Here is a 21,488-nt window from a genome sequence, read left to right on the forward strand (position 1 = left end):
ATTTAATATAAAAACAACTACACCCTGTAAAAATGTTTTCTCCAAAACTCCTTGGATGAAAAAAATTATATGTTACTGTGTTTTAGAGAATAAACTGTTTATCTAAAAAAAGGATTTGAATTATTTGTTTATTTGAATTTTTTAATGTATTTTTAAGAACTTAGTGATTAAATGAAAAACATGTAGAATGTGCCAATTTTTCTAACTTGAATAATCGCCAAAATAATTGATAGAAAAATTGATGACTAAAAATAACCAATAGTTGCAGCCTTAGTAACTGTGAGTAGGGGCTCAGATGGTAAACTTACATTTCTCTGTTTCGTTTTTCTCCTTGTCTGCCAGTTTCTTCTGACCCACACAGCTCCTGTACCTCATCTCCCTCAGGATGGCCTGAACCTCCCTGATCTTCGCCTCCTGCCCCTCCACATCCCAATCGCCCTCCGTTTCGTTTCGGGACTGGTTCGCCAAGTGCAGTATCGCTGCAGACAGAAGCAGATGATGGTAAAACAATCCGCCGTCTGTGGCCGTGTTTTGGGGATAAACAGGCGTTTCTCTCACCGTTTATGTCCATGCTGATGTTGTTAATGAATCTCAGCAGATCTTCTGCCCTGTTGTGGGTGTGGGAGGTACTGTCATCTAGCAGACCGACCCGGCCTGTCATTACTCTTGACTGAAAACACCACACAATTTTACGACTGTGAATTAGGGCCATTGTAGATAGAAAAAAAACCAATAAACAGGAGTAAATTTCTGCTAAAAAAATCCTGCCAAAGAAAATCTCAGAGATTAATCTAAAAATTTCTCAGACTTTTCTTGACTTAATAGCAGCAGAAAGAATCAGTTACAATTTCATCCTGTGACAAACACATCTATGTAATTATCTAAAGGAAACTTAAATAAATAAATAAGTAAACAAAAAATATTTACTTAAACTTAAAATGTTTTAATTTGTGAAATTATCAACACTATCATTTAAGCCGTATTGACTGAACAAGAGGCTTGAATATGTGCGTTTCTGACCTTCTTCTGCAAGTCATCAATGTCAGCTTTGATGGTCGCGATGTCCATGTCCAGCATGTCGGCGCGACTCCTGCTTTCGTCCAGCGTGTTGTTGTAGCTCTCAATGGCGCGCTGGAATCCAGATATTTAAATTAAACACCAAAAACACACAAACAGACAAACCTGTTGATTTGGTGAAGATGTGTTGATCTCACACTGAGCCAACCTTTAATTGGGAACTTTATTAGAAGTTCATGAACTGATTTAAAAATCAGCAACATTAAAAAAAAAAAAACTAAAACACTACCATGCTTAGGTGTGGGTTTCATAAGACAAGGGCTGCAAACAATTGACTTACGATAAATTATTGATTAATGGTTTATTAGATTAAAATTAGTTACGATTGATTAACTAATAACGTCTGCTTAGACCAGGGGTCTCAAACTCCAGTCCTCAAGGGCCGCAGTCCTGCAACTTTTAGATGTGCCTCTGCTGCACCACCTGAACAGAATAATTAGGTCATTAGCAAGGCTGGGAGAACTGATCTACACAAGGAGGAGGTAATTAAGCCATTTCATTCCAGCGTTTTGTACCTGTGGCACATCTAAAAACTGCAGGACTGCGGCCCTCGAGGACTGGAGTTTGACCCTGGCTTAGACCATCTTTTAGTGTTGTAGTTTGGTCTCCATCCAGCAGAGGGTGCTGCTGGTCATCTTTAAACTAAGCTAGATGATAACAGGATTAAAGATGGCGGCCATACCAGAACAGGAAAGAGAAACAACCCAAACAGAGTCCAGTGCACTTCATGCAGTTTTGTTTTGAAATATAAACACTCAACAAGCTCCTTAAATTATCACCTTAATGGCGCTGCATGATGGAGCAGCGTCAACTTCTCAACCAAAAATTACTGATTTGCTACAAAGATGAGGATGTGATCATGACACAAAAAAATCGCCAATAAGTGCAGTTGATTTTGAGGGCTTTCTAAGTTTAACAATGTGAGAAAAATAAAATTTTCTGTTTATTCAGTCAGAATAAAAGTCATAAAACAATTCCCTCAAAGTTTTGGAGACATTTAACACAGGATGCACATTTGGTTTGGTAGCAATATTTGTATCTTGTTTTTCATTCAGCTCCATCGTGAAACATGATGATCAGTTCATCATCGTGTTTCACACCAAACTCACATTGCAGCTCTTTGAAGCAAATGTTTGGCTTGTGTGTTTAAACTCACAGCGACGTCCTGTATGGACTTGTTGAAGCTCGCAAGCTGAGCCCAGGCCATCGAGCTGGCGTTGAGGTTCCTCAGCTGCCGCGACATGGAACTGAAGTCGCTGTCCAATCTCTCCAGATCTTCCAGCAGCACGATGACGCAGCTGTCACACACTGAGTGTCCACGCCCACAGGACGCCGTCCGTCAGTGATTAATCCTCCGGTTTCCATTCTCGGTCTGCAGGTATGTGTGATTTACTTACCTTCGCAGTGCATGCCGCGCCGGTCCTCCACAGGGACGCTGTACCTTTCCAAGCAGGCGTCACACTGTCTCCCCGTCATCCCGTTTGGACAGCGGCACTCACCGGTCCGGGGGTCACAGCGACCTCCATGACAGTCGCACCCTAAAATGACCCACAGATCAGTTCAATCAACCAAACAAATTTAAACACATTTCTGCAACAAGGTAGTTAAAAGTGCTTTACGTCATTAACAACACGAAAATTGACAATTGAAGCATTACATTTTGCCTAGTGCCGTCATCAAGACCTTGGTCAGTGTTTCATTTATGATGTTTCTAAAGCAGCTCTAAACAGGTGCTGCTTGTCTAGATTTAAAGGAACTCAGAGTATTGGCCGGTTTGCAGTTTTCTGGAAGTTTGTGGTGCATAGAAGCTGAATGCTGGTTCTGGATGCAGAGCAAACCAGAACCAGAAGTGTAATAGCATAATAATTCCATCCAAGCAGCCTTGGACCTAGCATAGATACAACAATGTTTGTGATAAAGTGGAATAAAATGGTCAAAAAATCTAAACACTCCCATTAAGGAGTCAGTCAGCTGCTGCAACTAAAGCAGAAACAGTGACGTATGACGGTACCGTTAGCCCAGGTGTGCACACTCACTCTTGCAGCCGTCTGGTCCATAGTCCCAGTGACCGGGAGCGCACTGCCTGCAGTTCGGTCCGTTGACCCCAGGCTGGCAGGCGCACTGACCGCTCTGAGGATTACACGGCTGGACGAGCGCCGCCGAGGCCTCGCACTCACACTGACGACAGCCGGAGCACGAGTTGAAGCCGAACGACCCGTCCTTAGAACAACACAACAGGATGGAAAGTTACGCAAACCTTTCCCTTGCTCATCAGTTTTCTGAACAAGGCACACAACAAATGCATCTTACCAGATATTTTTGTCTAATTTCTTGTGCAAACATGTTATCACACTTGAAATCAGACAAAACTAACTATGAACTTGTTTTAAGTCAATAATTCTTGAATGTTGAATAAAAATCCTAGTTCTGCTGGCAGATTATTTTCACTTATAACAAGACATTTTCCCACATTATCAGTGAAAGAATCTGTCAGCCGACCTGGCACTTTTTCTTGGTCTATATCCAAAAATGATTGATTTAAAACAAGCGCCAATATTTTACTGAAAAGTCACTTCTAAGCTAGTTTTGTCTTATAGTGTACTTAGACATTTGCATAAGAAATTAGACAAAAATACTTGGTAAGATGTTGTGTTTTTGCAGTGCAGAGGCAAACAATAGGTATTGATAGAAGGTCTTATTGTGTTTTGAACACCATCACTTAGACCTAGTTCCCATTTTGTACTTGATCAGAGCAAAATAACCTGACTTAGTGAGCAAACAGAAGCAGAAAGTGTTAAAATTCATAGACTGCACTGTAAAATCCACAAAAAATGGTCAGAATCCTAAAACTGGATCCTACCTGGCAGCGGTCACAAAGCGGTCCGGTGACTCCAGGCTTACAGCGACACTGTCCCGTGTGTGGGTTGCAGGATTCGGTTCCACATGGAGAACAGTTGCATCCTGCATCACAAAAGGAGTCATTTTCTTTTAACTGTGTAATTTTTGTGCTGTATTTGTTGGTGCCTCTTGGCCAAGACTCATATAGGTTGATAGGAAACAGATGTAAGAGTCCAGCGTGCTTCGTCTATTGAAGGACATGTGCATTGTTAGAAAATTACACCGATTGGTTGAGAATTCTCCACACACATTATATAACAAACTTTAATATGAACATGCCAGTTTGGTATGAAAGGTGGAGTTTCTTCAAGATTTTTGTTATTGTTGGCTTGATTAAAGCAGACAGATACTGAGTCCTCTGTGATGATTTACTTTTGTAATTTGCGTCGCCCAGCTCATGACATATTGGCGCCCAACGTGGGGCTCGAACATGCGACCCTGAGATTAAAATATTTATTCCCTACCAACTAAGCTAGCCTTTAAAGCAGACAGATACTGAGTCCTGCACGATGATTTGTTTCCAGAGTAAAGTAAGTTCTTTGGATTACATATGTTACCCTGAAGCTGAACTCACTGGTGCAGTTTTTGGCGTGTATCGCGTCTCCATGGAAACCAGGAGCGCAGATGTCGCAGTGGGGTCCTGCCGTGTTGTGCATGCAGCTGAGGCATTCTCCAGTCAGAGGGTGACAGTCCGTGAACAGCATGTTGGGGTCCGTGTTACTGTTGCAGTGGCATGGCTGGCACCTGCTGCCCAGAACCATGGGGTTGCCGTAGAAACCAGGGGCGCACCTGAGTAACAGGGAACAAAGTTACAAACGAGCAAGAACCTGAACCAAGTAGCTGAACCTGGGGTGTGTGTTTTCCCGCTGCTTTAAGGAGAAGTTATGATTACCTCTCACAGTTTGGTCCAGCATAGCCGTGCATACACAGACACTGCATCCTGTCACTCCTCTGCACGCAGCCCTCTGCAAAGCTGCACAAAGGTAGAGCAGGATGAGTTCCTGGAAAACTCAGTAAGAGTGAAAAAACAGCAGCTCAAAGTGTAAAAGGAAGGCTGACTTGTTGGATGGAGCCCTGAGTGGACAGGGACAACTGGAGCAGGACACGGCCTGTCCGTCCAGGCTGTTGTTGCTGAGGAACCCTCCCCTGCAGCTCTCACAGTGGTCTCCGATTGTATTGTGCTGGCAACTCTGGAAAGCATGTAGAGTGGAGTTTATAGTGTAAAAAAGTCAAAAAGCTTTGAGAAAGGAAAGTGAAACTCACCAGACAGATTCCAGATCCATCCAAACACTGGTCCGAATGTCCGTTACAGTTACAGGGAACACATTTTCCCAGGAAGAGTCCAATAGTGTCTCTGTAGTAACCTGGAGCACATTTCTACAGGCAGAAAGGAACGTCAAGCATCTAGTAAACACTTAAGCTTAAGTTTGTCTAGTTGAATCCAAGAAAGAAAAGAGACTTCTTAGACAATCTACATTGGACAGAGGAAAGAACAGAAATCGTTTTCTGACATCCAGTCTAATTCCTCACCTGACAAGAGTCTCCCTGGTAATTGGCCGGACACATGCAGATTTCCACATTGTTTGCATGGCGACCTGAGGTCAGGTCCGCTGCTCCCTCCAACACGGCACCATGGAGCGACACGGAGTGGGCCGACTGAGAGTGAAGGGCTCGGATTTGTAGAGACTCCAGGTTGACCAAAACCATCATCAACTCCTCCCGAGAGACGGGGTTGCCAGTCCGAGCGTGACGGAAACTTCCCTGTAATGACAGGAAAAATAGAAGAAGAAGGAAAAGAGGAAGAAGAAGAAGGGGTTTAGAGTCCCTTTGATGCAGTTTCCCATCATATGGAGGAACTGTGGGGATATTAGATCCCAGAAACAGAAGCATATTGCTTTAAAAACTAGCTTTACTGAACATCAGGGCTGCATTGATCACAATAGATTATAACATACTGATTGACAGACAAAACTAGAGTGAATAACTCTGTTTACTGTGGTAAATGGCCTGTGTCTGTATGGCTCTTTATCAAGTCTAAAGCTCTTCACATTACATTGTAATGTAAATTAGTTCAAATCTTATGTCAATTAGCAAATGTTAATATGAGCAAACAAAGTTTGCATGTGGGGTTCCTCAAGGCCTCATTCTGGGACAATTTTTATTTAAATCTAAACTACTCAACATGGATTCAGAGCAAAGGCTTAACAATCACATAAAGTCTAACACGCCTTAAGCAGCCTAGCACGATCTTAAAAACAATGTGAATCATGTTTTTTGTCTATTAATTTGATTTCTTTGATTTGGTGACTTTACCTCGACTATGTGAACAATTCCCAGGTGAGGGTCTTCAGGCGCGGAGTATTCTCTCTCCATAAACACCAGGGTCATCTGGTTCCCCTACAGGCCACAGGAACAAACACAGAGATGAATTAATGTGCAGTTTGGATGCTGCGGTCCAACCTGGTTTTGTTATTTCGCACCTTCAGAATAATGTCGGGTCGGGAGGCTTCAGCCGGCAGAGGCAGAGCGTCTCCTCTCATGGTCTGGGTGTGAAGGCGGTACCGCAGGGAACCGCCGTAAGACGAAACCTGGAGGAATGAGAAGTAAAAAACTAAAATAAAACCAATTAATTCAACTGATTTAAACTGGACAGTCTACTGGTACCTTGTCTCCCAGGTAAGTCTTGGGTGCGTGCCAGTGGAGGTCCTGGTAGACATCAGGCACATCGCTGAGGTCAGCCTCAATGAGATCCTGATCAGGATACACCGTCACGGGTACTTCCTGTCTGTCTGCCCCGAGGAGCACCCAGCCTTCCATGTCCATGATCTGCAAAACACAGAAATAACCCAGGAGAAAACTTAATAACACCTACACACCTGAAACAAATGAAAGTCTACCAGGACTCCAGAGCTGAAGGACTCAGAGAAAAGATGCATCTAAAGGTGGCAGGATAGAAGCTCTCCAAGATTGGAAACACCTGATCTATTCATAGTTTCCACAAGTCTGAACCGCCAGCGATCAGCGCCATCTTGGTAGGAAAGCCCAGTCAAAGCATGGCTTCAAGACCAACAAAAAAAATATGTGGACAGTTACATGAACAAAATGGCTGCTGTTGACCCATATGAGACGGAGAAGGAAAATATTTCAGACGATGTGGACAAGCTGCCTCTGACCTCATTACCTGGTGTAAAGAGGTCAGAGTGCGTACAACATGGAGGAGCTTCATGGCCAGACATTGATGAACTGAAACAATCACTGTTTTAGTGGATTTTTAAAGGACGTATGAACTCTGTGTGAATAAGAAGGTTCTGGTGACTAGCAGAGTAAATACATCTAGTAACAAACACATAGACTACACGTCCATTTTAGCTAGCAGATAAAAGCTACATAAGCTAAGCTAATTTTGCTAGCTTGGCAGATAAGTAATACAGTACATATCACTGATATTTATCTTAGTATTATACAGAGGAGAGTAAAGTACTCAGCAATTGTTGCCAAGTAATAGTTTTAATAAACCTATATTGTTTAAAAGTTAAGAACGAGGCGAGAGCTAGTTCAACGCTTGCACTTGCTGTTATCTGAGCAACTGCCTACCAAGATGGCCATCAGTTACAACGTTTACGGACGTGCGACGTCACGTGAGAACAATTAATCAGTTCCAGCCGGATGTGACTGACGTAAGGCAGTCCTGGCTCAGTTCCTCTAAAACAGGATTGTTGATGCCAAACAGGACAGCCAATAATCAATAAATAAAAATGAAGATCTCCATCTTACAGAAGGCTGCAGGTCTGAGTGAGTGAAACCAGCATCTTCATGTTTTAACACATCCATGTTCATAAATCCTTAACGGCGCATCGAATTATGGATGATGACAGAACAGACATCTGAAGAAACGGAAAGCTTGTTATCTCCTGTAGCTACAGTCAGTTGGCAGAAACGTCTCGTTTCAGCTGATCCTGGATCAGGACATAAGTCAGTTCTACCTCTATCCGTCTTTTATCCGAGCTTTGACACCGGTCGGTGGCGCCGAAGCAGAAGCAGCTGGTGCATCCTTTCGGGTTGGTAGGGTCCAGGTGGAAGGTACCGATCCTGCACTGGTCGCATCGGGAGCCCTGGACGTTCTCCTACACACACACACACGAACGCACACGCACACACACACACGCACACACACTTTGAGCTGCCCAAACTGGTGGCGGTGCCTGAAAAGGGACGAGAGTTTTGGGCGTTTCTCCAACCTTGCAGAGACATTGTCCTGTGAAGGAGTCGCACACTTCCTCCTCGGTTCCCGCCTCGTTGCAGTCGCATGGCCTGCAGTTGGGGTAACCATAGAAACCGGGTGCGCAGCGGTCACACTGGCGGCCAACGATGTAGTTCCTGCATCTGGAAACAGATTTTTTTATTTAAAGGTAATCCTTTATCCATCAAACTCTTCGCTCTTTGGATGCTGATGTGTCTGTCTGGTTTTCTTAATTTTCTAGAAAAATCTTTTAAAATTTTCAGCTACTTTTTGCTTTTACTTGAGTAAAAATATGTCGAAGTAGTGCTACTCTTACTTGAGTATAAATTTTGCGTACTGTGCTCGCCTCTGATTGTAGATAGCAGTAAATGTTTTCCGAAAATTTCAGAAAGTTTGAGATTAATCATGAATATTTCAGAAAAAAATTCTCCAAAAAAATAGAAAAAAAACCCAATCAAAAATCTTGCAAAAAAATTTCGAAATTTTTAACTGTTTTTTTCTGGAATATTTCTGAGATTAATTTCACAATTTCAGTTTTTCTAACAAAATTTGAGACTTTTCAAGCACAGAAATGTCAATGTTTTTTTTCTTTTAAATATTTTTTTTAGAAGCAACTTCTCAGGAACATATAGGATCTTGTATTACATACACAATTTCTTAATATTGATAAAGTATTAGTACTTTGAAAGTACCAGTACTGGCAGATTTTTACAGTTAAATCAAAACATTTTTTCTGTGTTATAAGTGAAACAATCTGCCAGTATTAAGTAATTATAAACTTAAAACAAGTCTCTACCTCTTGCTTAAAAGTTAACTTAGTTTTGTCTTATTTCAAGTGTATTAAGATGTATTAAGATGCACTATAAACTATAAACTAGACCAAAAATACTTGGTAAGATTTTTTTATTTTTTTTCCAGAATCCACTTTGTTTCCACTTCCTAGAAATGAATGTCTGTAGACATCTGATAAAAACTGAAGGAATTTAATTTTACCTGCACTGTCCGCTGTCCGTGTCACAGCTGACGTCAGGAGAGACGATGCCGGGCCGAGAGCAGTTGCAGATCTCACATCCCACCACCGGGTGGCAGCCAAAGGTCTGCGGCTCGCACTGGATGCACTCGGGGCGCAGAGTCCGGGGCGGACAGATGCAATCCCCGGTGACCGGCTCACACAGCCGCGTACCGCAGTTACAGGCTGCAGGGAGAGAAGTTAAATAAAGGAATATATATAGTATATATATATATATATATAAGTTACCGACAGCCAGAGGAAATGACCCTCAACAACAATGTAATGAAATATACACATGTGAACATGGAATATAAGCTTGAGTATTTATTTCCACTGAAACAAATTTTTATAATAGTAATACATCAAATTAATGTTGTGTTTGTTATTTACATAGAAAACAAACAAACTGACTGTTTAATTCTTATTGAATTGTATAATTTAAATCTTGTTGGCAAGCTAAATATGTAGCTAAAAACTAAATATTTAGTATGCAATCTAAAACTAAATTGCAAAGTAAATTTTTAGAATGATGCTAAATATTTAGTTTACTAGTCCTGTCCACTAGTTTGCAATTTGTTTGCTAAATATTTAGATTGCATACTAAATATTTAGTTTGAAGATAAATATTTAGATGGGAAACTAAATATTTACCTAGCAAGCTAAATATGTAGCTTCAAATTAAATATTTTGTTTGCTAATTAAATGTGTAGTTTCGAGCCAAAGTAAATATTTAGTTAGCCGGCTAACTAAATAAATATTTAATAAAACTAAGTGTTTACTCTGGAGCTAAATATTCAGTTTGGAACTAAATACTTTATTTAGCTTGCACACTAAATATTTTGTTAGCAAGCTAAATACTTAGTTTCACACTAACTATTAAGTTTGACGACTAAATATTTAGCTCAAAGCTAACTATTAAGTTTTTTAACTAAACATTTAGCTTACTTATTAAATATTTAGTTGGAAGCTAACTTTTATAAATCAATGGAATAGATAATAACCTTTAATTCTAAATATTTTTATGAAATATATGCACTAATGTGAAACAGTCTCTCAGTCTGTATTTTAAATTTCTAAACTTCCTGTTTCAGGACTAAATTTTTCACCGATTCTGGACCTGAAAGCAACTGGACTCACGCCTGCAGTTGGGAAACCCCCAGTAGCCCGTGGCGCACATGGAGCAGTCCCGTCCAATCACGTTGGGCCGGCACCGGCACTGACCGCCAAACGGCTCGCAGGCGTCGCTCTCGGCTCCGGCCTCGTGACACGCGCAGGGCATCGCGCCGTTGTTGAAAAACGCCGACAGCGACACCGCCGAGCTGAGGCAGAACGGCGAGGCGGCGGCGGGACTGCAGCGGAAACGTTCATCACATCAGTGAAGCAGCAAGACATAAAGTAAAATATTTCTCCGCTTGGGCAACTGACTTCACAGAGAAGCTGTTCTGGCCACAGTTGCTGATGAAGTCGTACGATTTGTCCAGAGGTTCTTCGTTCAGGTAGCTGGAGCTGTAGCTCCGCTCAGGAACTACAAGAACGTAATCCTGTCGAGACATTAAACGGGAATTCATTCCTTCACATTACGAACCAACAGGGAGAGCTGGTAACTAGTTACATTTAGCTGAGTAACTTTTTTTAGTCTTCTTTTACAGACCGTTTCATTAGGGAGGTCAAAAAGTGCCAAAATTTAATCTGTAACAACTCTGAAGATATTTGATTATATGAGCTGCAACAGATTCAGATCAGAGTTGGGTAGTTCAGCCTCATATTTTCGGCGTATTTTGGAAGAACAGAATCGATTTGATCATCTGATAACGGAAGCAAAATCTCACCAGCCACAAAGTTCTGCCTGCAGGAATCTGAACGGTGAGGAAAACGTCGTGTTGGGTCACATCCAGCATGATCTGGTTCTCCGAAACCAGAATGTTCCTGCAGCCGTAAGCATGGGGGCAGAACGAGGCGTTGGTCTGGCCTGAAACACACACACACACACACACACACACCCACACACTGTTAAGGAAAAATGATTATTTTTAGTGCTTAATACAGTTAATCTTACGACATGTCAGCTAGAGCTCCGTAATTATCTCTGCTGCGTTCTATGGATGCACAGAGTACAGAAATGTTGATATTTTAAATATTAGCTGCGGATGCATCCAATGAATAATCAAGCGTTCACTAAAGGAATGCTAGGTTGTTGCATATAAGGCGATAAAATGTTTATTTTCAAATGTATTAATATTTTTAAGTAAGCTTAAATGGTAAAATGAAAAATCGGAGGAATTTGGAAATTGTTTTTATCTGATTAATCAATTAATCATCAGAATACTCAAGAATATTTGCTTACAAGCTGCATACATAATATTTTCATTTAATTATTATTTTGTAAATATACAAACTTTTGTGAATTTTTTTTTTATCAGGATTGATTTGTAAAAGCATACATCAAAGGAATGCTACTTTATTACATTTTAAGGAAATTAAATGTTCTTTTCCCTTTTTAAAATAAGGAGTTGAGAATTTTTAATATTGCATAAAATAAACTATACTGATTTAAAAAATCAAGAGGATGTAGATTTTTTAGAAATCCAATTAATCAATTAACGTCAGGATAACCGACACAGTACTGCTACAATAATACCATAACTAAAATAATAGTTAGCTGCAGTCCTAACTGTCGTATTTTTAAAAAATCAGTTTCAATTTCACACATTGTTTTTTGGCCTTTTTTTTTTTTTGGTCAAAGGAGACAAATTTTGTTGATGTGTAAAAGGTGTGAGGTATTTTTTACAGTGTAGTGTTTGCTACCCTGCCAGATGACGCCTCCATTGATGTAAACCTGGACTGGATATGTGGGATGAAGAGGCTGGTGAAAATGGAGGATGAAGACGTAACGGCCGAGAGCCTGGAGGCGAGTCGAGTACACCGCTGCATTCTGGGTAACGGAGACGCAAAGGGAAACTTAAACAGGAAGTTACTGTAAAATGATCATCTGTTTAAATCAGCAGCTTTCAAACCTGCAGCGAGTCCAGGCGCATGTGGAGGCTGTTGTCGGCTCCGAACGGCGGCCGGACGTCTCCCATCCAGACCGGCTCGTCCCTCTGGTTGGGGGACAGCGGCGGGGCGGCGGCGGGGGACGCCTGGACCGGAGCGTCCTCCGTGGACGAGCTCTGGCCCTCCTTCAGGACCACAGAGTCCGACGGCGTCTGGAAGCGGGACGGGACGCAGGAGGAGCTGCGGCGAAGAGCGATCACAACGTGAGGTCATCATTTCTGCAGCTGCGTTTCCGTCACAAATTCACACAAATTTTTTCAAAATTCTGCCGATGTTAAAAAAAAACTTGCCATTTCAGTGTTTCCATTAAAAATCACACATGAAGAAGCTTGTTCACGCGATAAATCACTATTTATTTATTGACAAATTCAGTAATTTTAACCTTATTTATTTTTAGCAAGACAACAGAAGGAACAGCGGATGAAAAACAACCTTTAGGCTAATTCTGTTCATTAACGTCCCGACCAATCAGAGGCCAAGAGCAGCAAAACTTCAACACATTTTTACTCAAGTAAAAGTATAAAGTATCCGTCCAAGACTCAAGAGTAAAAAGACATAACTTTTTTTTCTGCACTTGAAAGGTCTAAAAAAATTTAAAACAGAAATTTTGAAATTAATTTCAGAAATTATCTAGAAGAAATTTGAACTTTTCAACATTTCAAAAGTTACAAATTTTTTCTTCAGTTTTTTGGGAGCATTTTTTTTCTAGAATATTTATGATTAATCTCAAAATTTCTAAGATTTTTGGAACAAACTGACTCCTACCTACAATAAGAGGTGGGTAGAGTGTCCAGAATTTTTTAATCAGCTCCTAAAACTGAATGAAATTAAATGAGGAAAATCCAGCCATGTCGCCGTCAGTCATCAGAAGAGACGTCGGCGTTGGAGTGATAAGCTTCGCCTACTTGGGAGCGGCTCTGAATGCGGCGTTTTATGGAAACAAACCATCATCTCCCTCCTACTTCCTGTCGTCTTCTTTGTGTTTTGTTTATTGATCATGTGACTCATGTGATGCAAAAACAAGAGAAGTGTTTCCACTGCAGTTTTGTGAAATGCGTCTATTTTGATTTTGATTCCTAATCACAGCGCAGAAACCTATCTTCTCTCAAAATTACTGCATTACTACTTTCATGATTTCAGATTGTGTAACCTGTGTGTGTGTGTGTGTGTTTACCTGTCGTCATAATTTCAGTTTATGTAACCTGTGTGTGTGTTTTTACCTGTCGGGGGAGAACTGTCCATGCGTCCCGATGCAGTGGAGTCCAGGCTCAATAAACTCCAGGGTGAAATCGTCTTTGGGCACCAGGTAGACTTTGTGCTGCAAACAATGGAAAAACGGTGAAAAGATAAAAGTTTAAACAGGTACAGCTACATTAATTCAAATAATGTGATAAACGTTAAGATTTTCTGTCCCTTATTTTAGGGAGTGAAGGAGATTTTTCAAGCCTCTATCTCATAATTAAAGCTGCAACAAACTATTTTAGTTATCAGTTAATCACTTATCCTGATAATTAATCAATTAAAACAAATTAATTTAACCAGTTATGCATTTTTTAAATACAATATCAGAAATGCATTAACAAATGCAAATAAACAATTCAATTCCTTTTTTTAAAATCAATATTTTATTGATTAAAATGCAATAAAAACAGCTTTTCTTTAGTGAACGCTTGATCGTTTGTGGCAAAGGATAAAAAAATATTTCAAACATCAACATTTCTGCTTGACTTATTTACTGCTCAACTCTAATTATGAAAATGTAAACATTGGAAAGTCGCGGTGTCTCTCCACATCCAGCTGCTGGGAGCCTGATACACCCAGAGTTTGGTTCTTCATCTTCCAGTGATGGTTCATAGATTTTTTTGTTTTTGTGACGGGACAGAAGAATAATTCTCACCAGAAAGAAGGAGGCGCGATCCGACGACAGCTGGACGTCGGCGTCGGTGGCCAGAGAGAAAACCGCCACCCTGTTCTGCTCGTCGACCGCCACGACTCGACACAGGAAGCTGCAGAACGCAGACAGGAAGATGAAAGAACCGCCGACCGAGAACAAACCGGAGCCGACAGGCAAAACGTTCAGCGCTCTGTGTGTTGGTTTCCATCCTCATGGTCACTGAGGACCACATGATGGATGAATTTTCATTTTCAAATAAGTTTTTTATTTGGGAAGAAAGATTTCCTGCACCGTCATTAGCTTCAGAGATTCAGGGTCAAAGGTGAAGGTGGAAGCAGAAAGTCCAACACTGCAAAAACACAAAATCTTACCAAGTCATTTTAAGTTTAGTTTCCAGTGCAAATATCTTGGTACACTTAAAAAAAAAGACAAAACTAACTTACAAGTAACTTCAGCGAGAAATAGCAGCTAGTTTGAAGTCGATAATTCCTTAAAACTGACCATATTGATTCTTACTGGCAGGTAAGATATTTCTCCCATTTTGTAGGTGAAATAACCTGCCAATGAAACTGGAACGTTTTCATCAATATTAAGGAATTATTGTATTAAAACAAGCTCCCATAGCTTGCTGAACTTATAAGTTAGTTTTGGATTATTTTAAAAGTAATATGACAGTTGAGCTAGAAACTAGACCAAAAATACTTGGTAATATTTTGTGTTTTTACAGTGTTCTTCAGGACAAATTTACAGAAAAGAACGTTTTCATCTTCGATGCAAAATGAATATTTTTTGTACAGTTTTGGCTTAATTGCAGCTTTCTGTTTTTGTCCCCAGAAATGTGCCTTTTTTGTGAGTTTGTATGCTGTGGTTAACGATTAATCGTTCACAGCTATTTAAACAGTCGATTAATCACAATTAATCGGTTCAGCCCTAGATCAAATACCTGTGTGGTTCAGTTCCAGATAAACAGGAAGTGGGTCAGAGAGGCGGACGGATGGACAGGTGTTTGTATTCACCTGAACTTGCAGTGCAGGAGCGTCACCAGGTGGCGCTGCGTTGGCGCTCCAGGCGAGTTGACGGCGACGCTCAGCGTTTGCGGCAGCTCTTCTTCGCTGGAGTATTCGACCACCAGCGTGTAGTCTCCGGGAGAGGCCAGACGTCCCCGCAGCTCGATGCTGATCTGGACCAGAACCGAACCGTTACAACATCTTTCCCTCTTTTAATGCTGAAGTGTGCAACTTTCACAGAAATATGTTTTTTTCTGATGTTTGTTAAAACTGTCTGCATCTCATGACAGTTTGTTATGGGACAGATAATCTGAGAAAAGGTTGATCTCCTCCATCTCTTCCTTGGCCAAAAACAACCAATCAGAGCCAAGAGGAGGGTCTTAGCGCTGTCAATCAACTCATGTACTCACCGGTAAGTGTGCTAAAGGAGAAACAGCATATCGGTGCAGGAAAACCTTTTGTCTGCTGGCTATGCTAACTAGCTCAGCATTGGTTGCATGCTGTGTTGTGATGAACCAACCGCAGCTTAGCAATGAGCAAAGTGGAGGAGATAAGTAAGAGAGTGATTGACAGCGCTAAGACCCGCCTCCTGGCTCTGAATTTCTGGGAGAAGCTTAATTTTTTCCCACAGATTTTCTACGTAATGATAATTTTAACATGTAAAGAACTTTTTTTAAAATAAAGATTACATTCTGCAGCTTTAATTACTTAATTACTCTTAAAACATATGAAATAATCAGATATTCCAGCGGTCGTCTTACATCCAGCCCGCTGCAGACGGCCATGTCGGGGTGACGCGGCGTGACCCTCTCGGTGGGGCATGGCCGCGGCAGGTGGTTGTCATGGCGACAGCTGGCGTCGTTTCCGGAGATGGAGGGGAAAGAGTCCAGAGACAGGTACTTGTACAGCAGACAGCTGGACAAACATATTTAAAAGAAAGACAATTTAGAGATGATAATGAACTTTGAACAGAAAATTTGTTATTTTAATATTTTATAGTGATAAAGACATTAAAATTGACATTGCCTGAACAAAATCCTTTGAAAAATCAAATAATATTTACTTCTGGCTGTTTTCAGGCACAGAGCTGTATGTGCAGGGCTCAGTAACTCTGATCTGCAGGATGGGAGCTTCATAGTAGGCACTGGGCAGCAACACCAGGTAGTCCTGGAAGACAAATAATAATAAAAAAACTCAGTTAGTTTGAAAATAAGGATAAAATATCATTGCAATATTCAGTGGTGCGTTTTATAAGATCAATGAAAGTAATGATAAAAGTATTATTAGTTATAAATCCAGTCAAAATCCTGCAAATAGAAAAACTTCTGTAAAAATATAACTTTTATCATTACTATTATTAACTTCAATAAACTGTGTTGAAGCCTCTAAACAGAATGAAGTGGCTGAAAAAATTGTGGGAAAAAAAGGAGAAAAAAAAAATTTTAAATACAAAAAATTAAGAGAAAAGAAAAACAAACGACAAAGGTAAAAACAGAAAATAAGATGGAAGAAAAACAGGAAAAAATAAAGAAAAAATGCAAAAAGAAAAGAAATATAGAAAAAAATATTTTATGAAAAAAGTAAGCAAAAAATAAATAGATAAAAAAAGAGAAAATTAAAAAACAGAAACAAAATTTAAGGAAATAGAAAGCAGAGAATATAAACTGTAAAAGAACAGGAAAGAAATTAAAGACAAAAGTAACAAAAGATGTTTAGAAAAGATATCTTAAATGAAAAAAGCAAAAAAAGAAAAAGGAGAGAAAAGGTAAGAAAAAAATAAAATATTTAAATTTACAACAAGACAACAAGTTATAATAAATAAATGATAACAGTCATTATGACAGTATGAACAGGGAAATGAAGCCCAGATCCAGGGTTCAGACGACACTGCAGGTGTTCCTGTTACCAGGGAGATTCCCTCCGCTTCGATGACGACGGTCCAGGTTCCTGGGTTCAGCACGAACGGCTCCACAAAGCTGTTCTGGGGAACGTTGACGAAGGTCGGCTGCACACTCGGAGCAAAGACGATTTGTTTGGACTGTTCCGAACCTTAAAACCCAAACATCAGAAAAAAACTGCATCAGTTTCCAAATCTTTCCAAAAGAAAGTTAAACTAAAAATCAGTGAAGTGTTGGAGGAACTCAGGAAGAGACAGAACTGATAATCTGCTGTTTTCACTGCAAAAACACAAAATCTTACCAAGTAAGTCTGGTCTAGTGCAAATATCTTATAACACTTGAATGAGACAAAACTAACTTAAAAGTAAATTTTCAGCAGGAAATAGGAGCTTAAGTAAATAATTCCTTTAATATTGATGAAAAAGTTCTTGTTTCATTGGCAGAATATTTCACTATAACCTGGAAAATTATCTTGTTATAAATGAAATAAAATGCCAATGAGACAAGAACTTTTTCATCAATATTAAGCTACTATTTCTTCCTGAAAATGTACTTTTAAGTTAGTTTTGTCTTTTTTCTAAGTGTTCTAAGATATTTGCACTGGAAGCTAGACCAAAAATCCTTGGTTAGATTGCGTGTTTTTGCAGTGTTGGGTGGGACGTACCTCTGCGGTTGGCCTGATAGGCTGTTATTTTACCGCTGGAGGTGACTCCCTCAGTATTGACATATCTGAGGATGAATCGAGTCAGATAGACGTCTGCCTCGCTCACATAAACCTGGAGCTTCACCGCAGTCTACCAGGACCGGGTCCGAGGCGAGAGAGAAAATACGTAAGTCTTACACGCTGACATATCTACTGATCTGTGGCCCTGAAGAGGAAAATATACGGAGCTTAAAGACAGAAAGAGAAGTCACCACCACCACCGCTGCAAACAAACGACCTCCGTCTGACGGGACAGGTGGGAAAGACAGACAGGAACGATGATGTTTCTCCACTAGAGTTTTGCTACAATTATAGCTTTTTGATTCTGCAAAAACATTATAAACACGTCGCAATGTGACGTCTACATCCCAAAACTGCTAGCTGACCATGGCTAGCATTGGTTTTAGCTGTCAACATAACCTTAAATGTGTGTGTGACGCATAAAAGAAAATAGTGTTTGCTACTAATTGTCAACACTTGAACAACTAAATAACAGGATTTAAAAAAAATTGAACTAAAACTGGTGAGGGAGAGGGACGTAGGTCGGTTATGCTAGCTTGACTATGACAAACTTAACATGTAGATGTGCTGCAGAATTTAATGTTTCGGTTCAGTTTAAAATAAAAAAGCAACAGACACATCAACTCTGACAGATCATTAGAGCAGCTGTTTAAATGAGCTGATCTCTGCATCAGTGTTCACATATTTGTTTTTTCCCATTGTTTCACCTGGGAAGAATAATTACAAAAGTTATGATTGGGATGAACAAGGAAGACAAGAAGAGAGTTAAGAGACTAATATTTTCATTTCTGGTTGCATGTATGGAGACAAGAACTTCAAGTTAGCTGGTCGTTGAGTTTCTGTTAAAGTGTTTGTTAAAAGGTGAATCGGGTTCCATTTGTGGCCCTTGAAATTAAGAAATTCCAAACAAAATTTTACATTCTTAATTTAATGAATTTAATGAATTTCCACTAGTCTGAAGTTGCCTGTTTACGCCCCAAAATGCAGAAATTGTTTTTCTTTTAATAAGTGAACAATTCAAAGTTCTTTTTATGTTCTGAATCTCTAAAGATAAACAAAAAAACATATTTTTAAAAAGTAATAAGCAGAAATAATCAAGTCATTTATACATTTTTAATCTAATGAACTTTGTGGTCTGCCTCCAGTCTGAATTTTCCTTTTCACCCCCAAAAATATGGAATTTTTTAAAATCTTTAATGATAAACAAATTTTGTAAAAATAAATAAATGTTTGTTGTTAAGCAGGAAGATAAACCTCTCAAACTAAATGTTAAATTTTTTATTTAATACATCTTTTGGTCCACCACTAATCAAAATTTGCCCCTTTTGGCCCAGAGGGCAAAAAGTTTGAACTCGTCAGGGCATAAAATCAAAGTCCAGATGAATAAATGAGCTTAGAAACATTATTTAGAGAAAACGAGAGGTTCAGATCCACCACCTCCTTTTCCAAATATATGAAGTGAACAAAAAGACAGAAAAAAATGCAGTTTTTCCCTCATTCTCACTCACAGTTACCACAGTAGTAACTCCTGCCGTCCTCTATGACCGACACTCTGCCCCAGACAGCAGAACCGGCCCTGTTGCTATAGCGAAGCGCCACACGGAAAAGGTCCGGAGAGGTGATAAACACCGACACCAAAACTTTGGACTGCCAAGGAAACGGAGAACCAGGAAAGACGAGAAGATGGGACAGAAAAACAGAGGAGCCAAAAGTTAGAAAGCAAAACGACCCGAGAGAGAGGAAGAAAACGAAAAATAACAAAGGAAAGAGGAATAATTCACAGAGAAATCACCAACATTGACCAAAAGAAAAGTTTGATACCATCGCCTTTAATACCAAACATCCTTTATTCAAATCAGCACATTTCTCTTTGGTGATTAGGGCTTCGCAGTAACCAATAACCAATAAATCAATAAATCACATGATAAATTAATACAAACTCAATCATTTCCATTTTTCCTCTGTCTCTCTCTTTCCACCAAAAACTGGATGACAAAAGTCTTCAGTTTGGTGTTTTGGTCTCAACTTTCCCTTCTGATGAAGGACAATTTCTGTCCATTTTATTTATTGTTTCTGTTTTTTTGTTTATTTATTTTGGATATTTAAAATGTCTTCCAGTCCCAGGGTTAAATGTTCATTAGGATTTAAAGTTAATCCAACTTTGAGAATGTGTTCTTGCATTATTATGTCACTAGCATTGTATTACTTGAAAACGGTCTCAAAACAACAATATTATCGTTTATCACAATAATTTCTGGGACAATTTATCGTCCAGCCAAATTTGTTATCTTGACAGGCTTACCTTTTAATTTTTGCCCTCCAGAAAGGTATTGATAAATATATTTCCCTAAAAACATGGACGATTGATGATCATCAGGCTCAATTCATAAGAAAACCACAAATGAAATGTTTTTCACTGTATGATTCTACCAAAAAGAAATGTCCAACATTGTTCATTCATGAAAGAAAAAGAAAGAGGGGCCACAGTCATCTACATATCTCTACATATAATATAGTTTTTAATAAGACAAATGAAGTCAGTATTCTGCAGGTACATTGAGTGCTGACCCCACCTGGATCTGGGACATCTGAGCGTAACCTCTCCAGCTGAATTCTGGGAACTCCAGGAGGTTGTAACCGAATCTCACCGGCCGGCCGTCCAGCATGGTTCCCTCCTCTATCTCAAACTTCAAATGGTGCAGATCTGGGAAGTAATGATCCAGACGAGGCCTGCAGGCAAACGACACAAACAACCAACCCTGAAGACATGCTGGATGTTACCGTTCACCTCCAGAAATTTGGTGCATGTGCGCAACGCTGGATGGCAAAAAGAGGACCTTTTTTTTTATCCAAGTAAAAAAAGTCACTTTTATTTGTCTTTTTTCAGGGTCTTTGTATCTCCACATAGACCAGTTGCCATGGCAACCATCTGACAACAGCTCTACTGGGTTGTTTTTTTTTTTTACTGATCGGAAACACACCAAATTCTGCAGCACATCTACATGTTAAGTTTGCATAGTCAAGCTAGCATAACTATGACAGGCATAAATTTACTCCTATTTTTTCTTCTATCTACAATGGCCGCCGTCATACAGAACTTCCCTCTTTATAATTTTTGAATTAAATCTTTTTCCTGACCTTGTCTTCCACTTGTCGTGTTGCCAATTAGTAACAAAGCCCTGCTTCCTTTTTCTTTTATGTACAACACACATTTAAGAGTTAGTGTCTTATGTTGAGATGCTTCATAAAGAGATTCACAGTTGAGGTAAAGATGAGGATATTTCTGCATTTATGAGAAAGAAATGCAGTTCTGCCAGGTGTGTTAGACTCACTGGTTACACCTTGGTCCCTCCACGTTGGGTCTGCAGTCACACTGACCGTTTTGTTGGCCACAAAACTGACCCACTGAGCCTCCGATGTCACACTGGCAACCTGGAAAACACCAATGCACATTAGCGACCAGCTAATGTAGAAGAACAGACATTTAAATCCATCAGGTGTCACTCACCCTGGCAGCCGAAGTAACTGTGAGTCTGCAGGTTGTAGAAACCCTGTTTGCAAGTGGAGCATGTTCCACTGCAGACGCCGGGCTTACAGTGACACTCTCCAGTTTCCTGCCAAACACAAAAATACAGTAAATATACACAAAATGGAAAAAAACATAAATATATGCCAAAGACATGAACT

General features: G+C 39.9%; 1 protein-coding gene and 1 long non-coding RNA gene across 4 annotated transcripts in view; one reads left to right on the plus strand and one right to left on the minus strand.

Annotated features, from left to right (window-relative positions):
• Positions 1 to 559, plus strand: part of LOC114140736 (uncharacterized) — a 30,771-nt gene extending 30,212 nt beyond the window's left edge. For both annotated transcript variants that reach the window (XR_003594659.1, XR_003594660.1), the window contains exon 3: positions 343 to 559. This is a non-coding gene — a long non-coding RNA (uncharacterized LOC114140736). The remainder of the gene's footprint in view (positions 1 to 342) is intronic.
• The window catches only part of lama5 (laminin, alpha 5), a 103,951-nt gene that overhangs the window by 31,003 nt on the left and 51,460 nt on the right, over positions 1 to 21,488 (minus strand). Inside the window, exons 20-52 of one of the 2 annotated variants that reach the window (XM_028010891.1) lie at positions 21,310 to 21,415; positions 21,134 to 21,233; positions 20,375 to 20,531; positions 17,742 to 17,871; positions 17,086 to 17,228; positions 16,243 to 16,346; positions 15,941 to 16,094; positions 15,189 to 15,352; positions 14,176 to 14,284; positions 13,499 to 13,596; positions 12,242 to 12,458; positions 12,033 to 12,159; positions 11,057 to 11,196; positions 10,653 to 10,768; positions 10,365 to 10,576; positions 9,209 to 9,410; positions 8,214 to 8,358; positions 7,959 to 8,099; positions 6,640 to 6,801; positions 6,456 to 6,563; positions 6,289 to 6,372; positions 5,506 to 5,736; positions 5,239 to 5,352; positions 5,035 to 5,165; positions 4,868 to 4,948; positions 4,550 to 4,764; positions 3,938 to 4,038; positions 3,114 to 3,297; positions 2,475 to 2,615; positions 2,234 to 2,385; positions 1,021 to 1,131; positions 559 to 670; positions 309 to 479 (exon numbers count right to left, since the gene is read on the minus strand). In XM_028010891.1, coding sequence (XP_027866692.1) covers positions 309 to 479; positions 559 to 670; positions 1,021 to 1,131; positions 2,234 to 2,385; positions 2,475 to 2,615; positions 3,114 to 3,297; positions 3,938 to 4,038; positions 4,550 to 4,764; positions 4,868 to 4,948; positions 5,035 to 5,165; positions 5,239 to 5,352; positions 5,506 to 5,736; positions 6,289 to 6,372; positions 6,456 to 6,563; positions 6,640 to 6,801; positions 7,959 to 8,099; positions 8,214 to 8,358; positions 9,209 to 9,410; positions 10,365 to 10,576; positions 10,653 to 10,768; positions 11,057 to 11,196; positions 12,033 to 12,159; positions 12,242 to 12,458; positions 13,499 to 13,596; positions 14,176 to 14,284; positions 15,189 to 15,352; positions 15,941 to 16,094; positions 16,243 to 16,346; positions 17,086 to 17,228; positions 17,742 to 17,871; positions 20,375 to 20,531; positions 21,134 to 21,233; positions 21,310 to 21,415 — 4,663 coding nt within the window. Of the gene's footprint in view, positions 1 to 308; positions 480 to 558; positions 671 to 1,020; positions 1,132 to 2,233; positions 2,386 to 2,474; positions 2,616 to 3,113; positions 3,298 to 3,937; positions 4,039 to 4,549; positions 4,765 to 4,867; positions 4,949 to 5,034; positions 5,166 to 5,238; positions 5,353 to 5,505; positions 5,737 to 6,288; positions 6,373 to 6,455; positions 6,564 to 6,639; positions 6,802 to 7,958; positions 8,100 to 8,213; positions 8,359 to 9,208; positions 9,411 to 10,364; positions 10,577 to 10,652; positions 10,769 to 11,056; positions 11,197 to 12,032; positions 12,160 to 12,241; positions 12,459 to 13,498; positions 13,597 to 14,175; positions 14,285 to 15,188; positions 15,353 to 15,940; positions 16,095 to 16,242; positions 16,347 to 17,085; positions 17,229 to 17,741; positions 17,872 to 19,309; positions 19,449 to 20,374; positions 20,532 to 21,133; positions 21,234 to 21,309; positions 21,416 to 21,488 lie in introns of both variants that reach the window. The other variant, XM_028010890.1, reaches the window with a different exon arrangement.

This window comes from Xiphophorus couchianus, chromosome 24 (assembly GCF_001444195.1).
Source record: "Xiphophorus couchianus chromosome 24, X_couchianus-1.0, whole genome shotgun sequence".
NCBI lineage: Eukaryota > Metazoa > Chordata > Actinopteri > Cyprinodontiformes > Poeciliidae > Xiphophorus > Xiphophorus couchianus.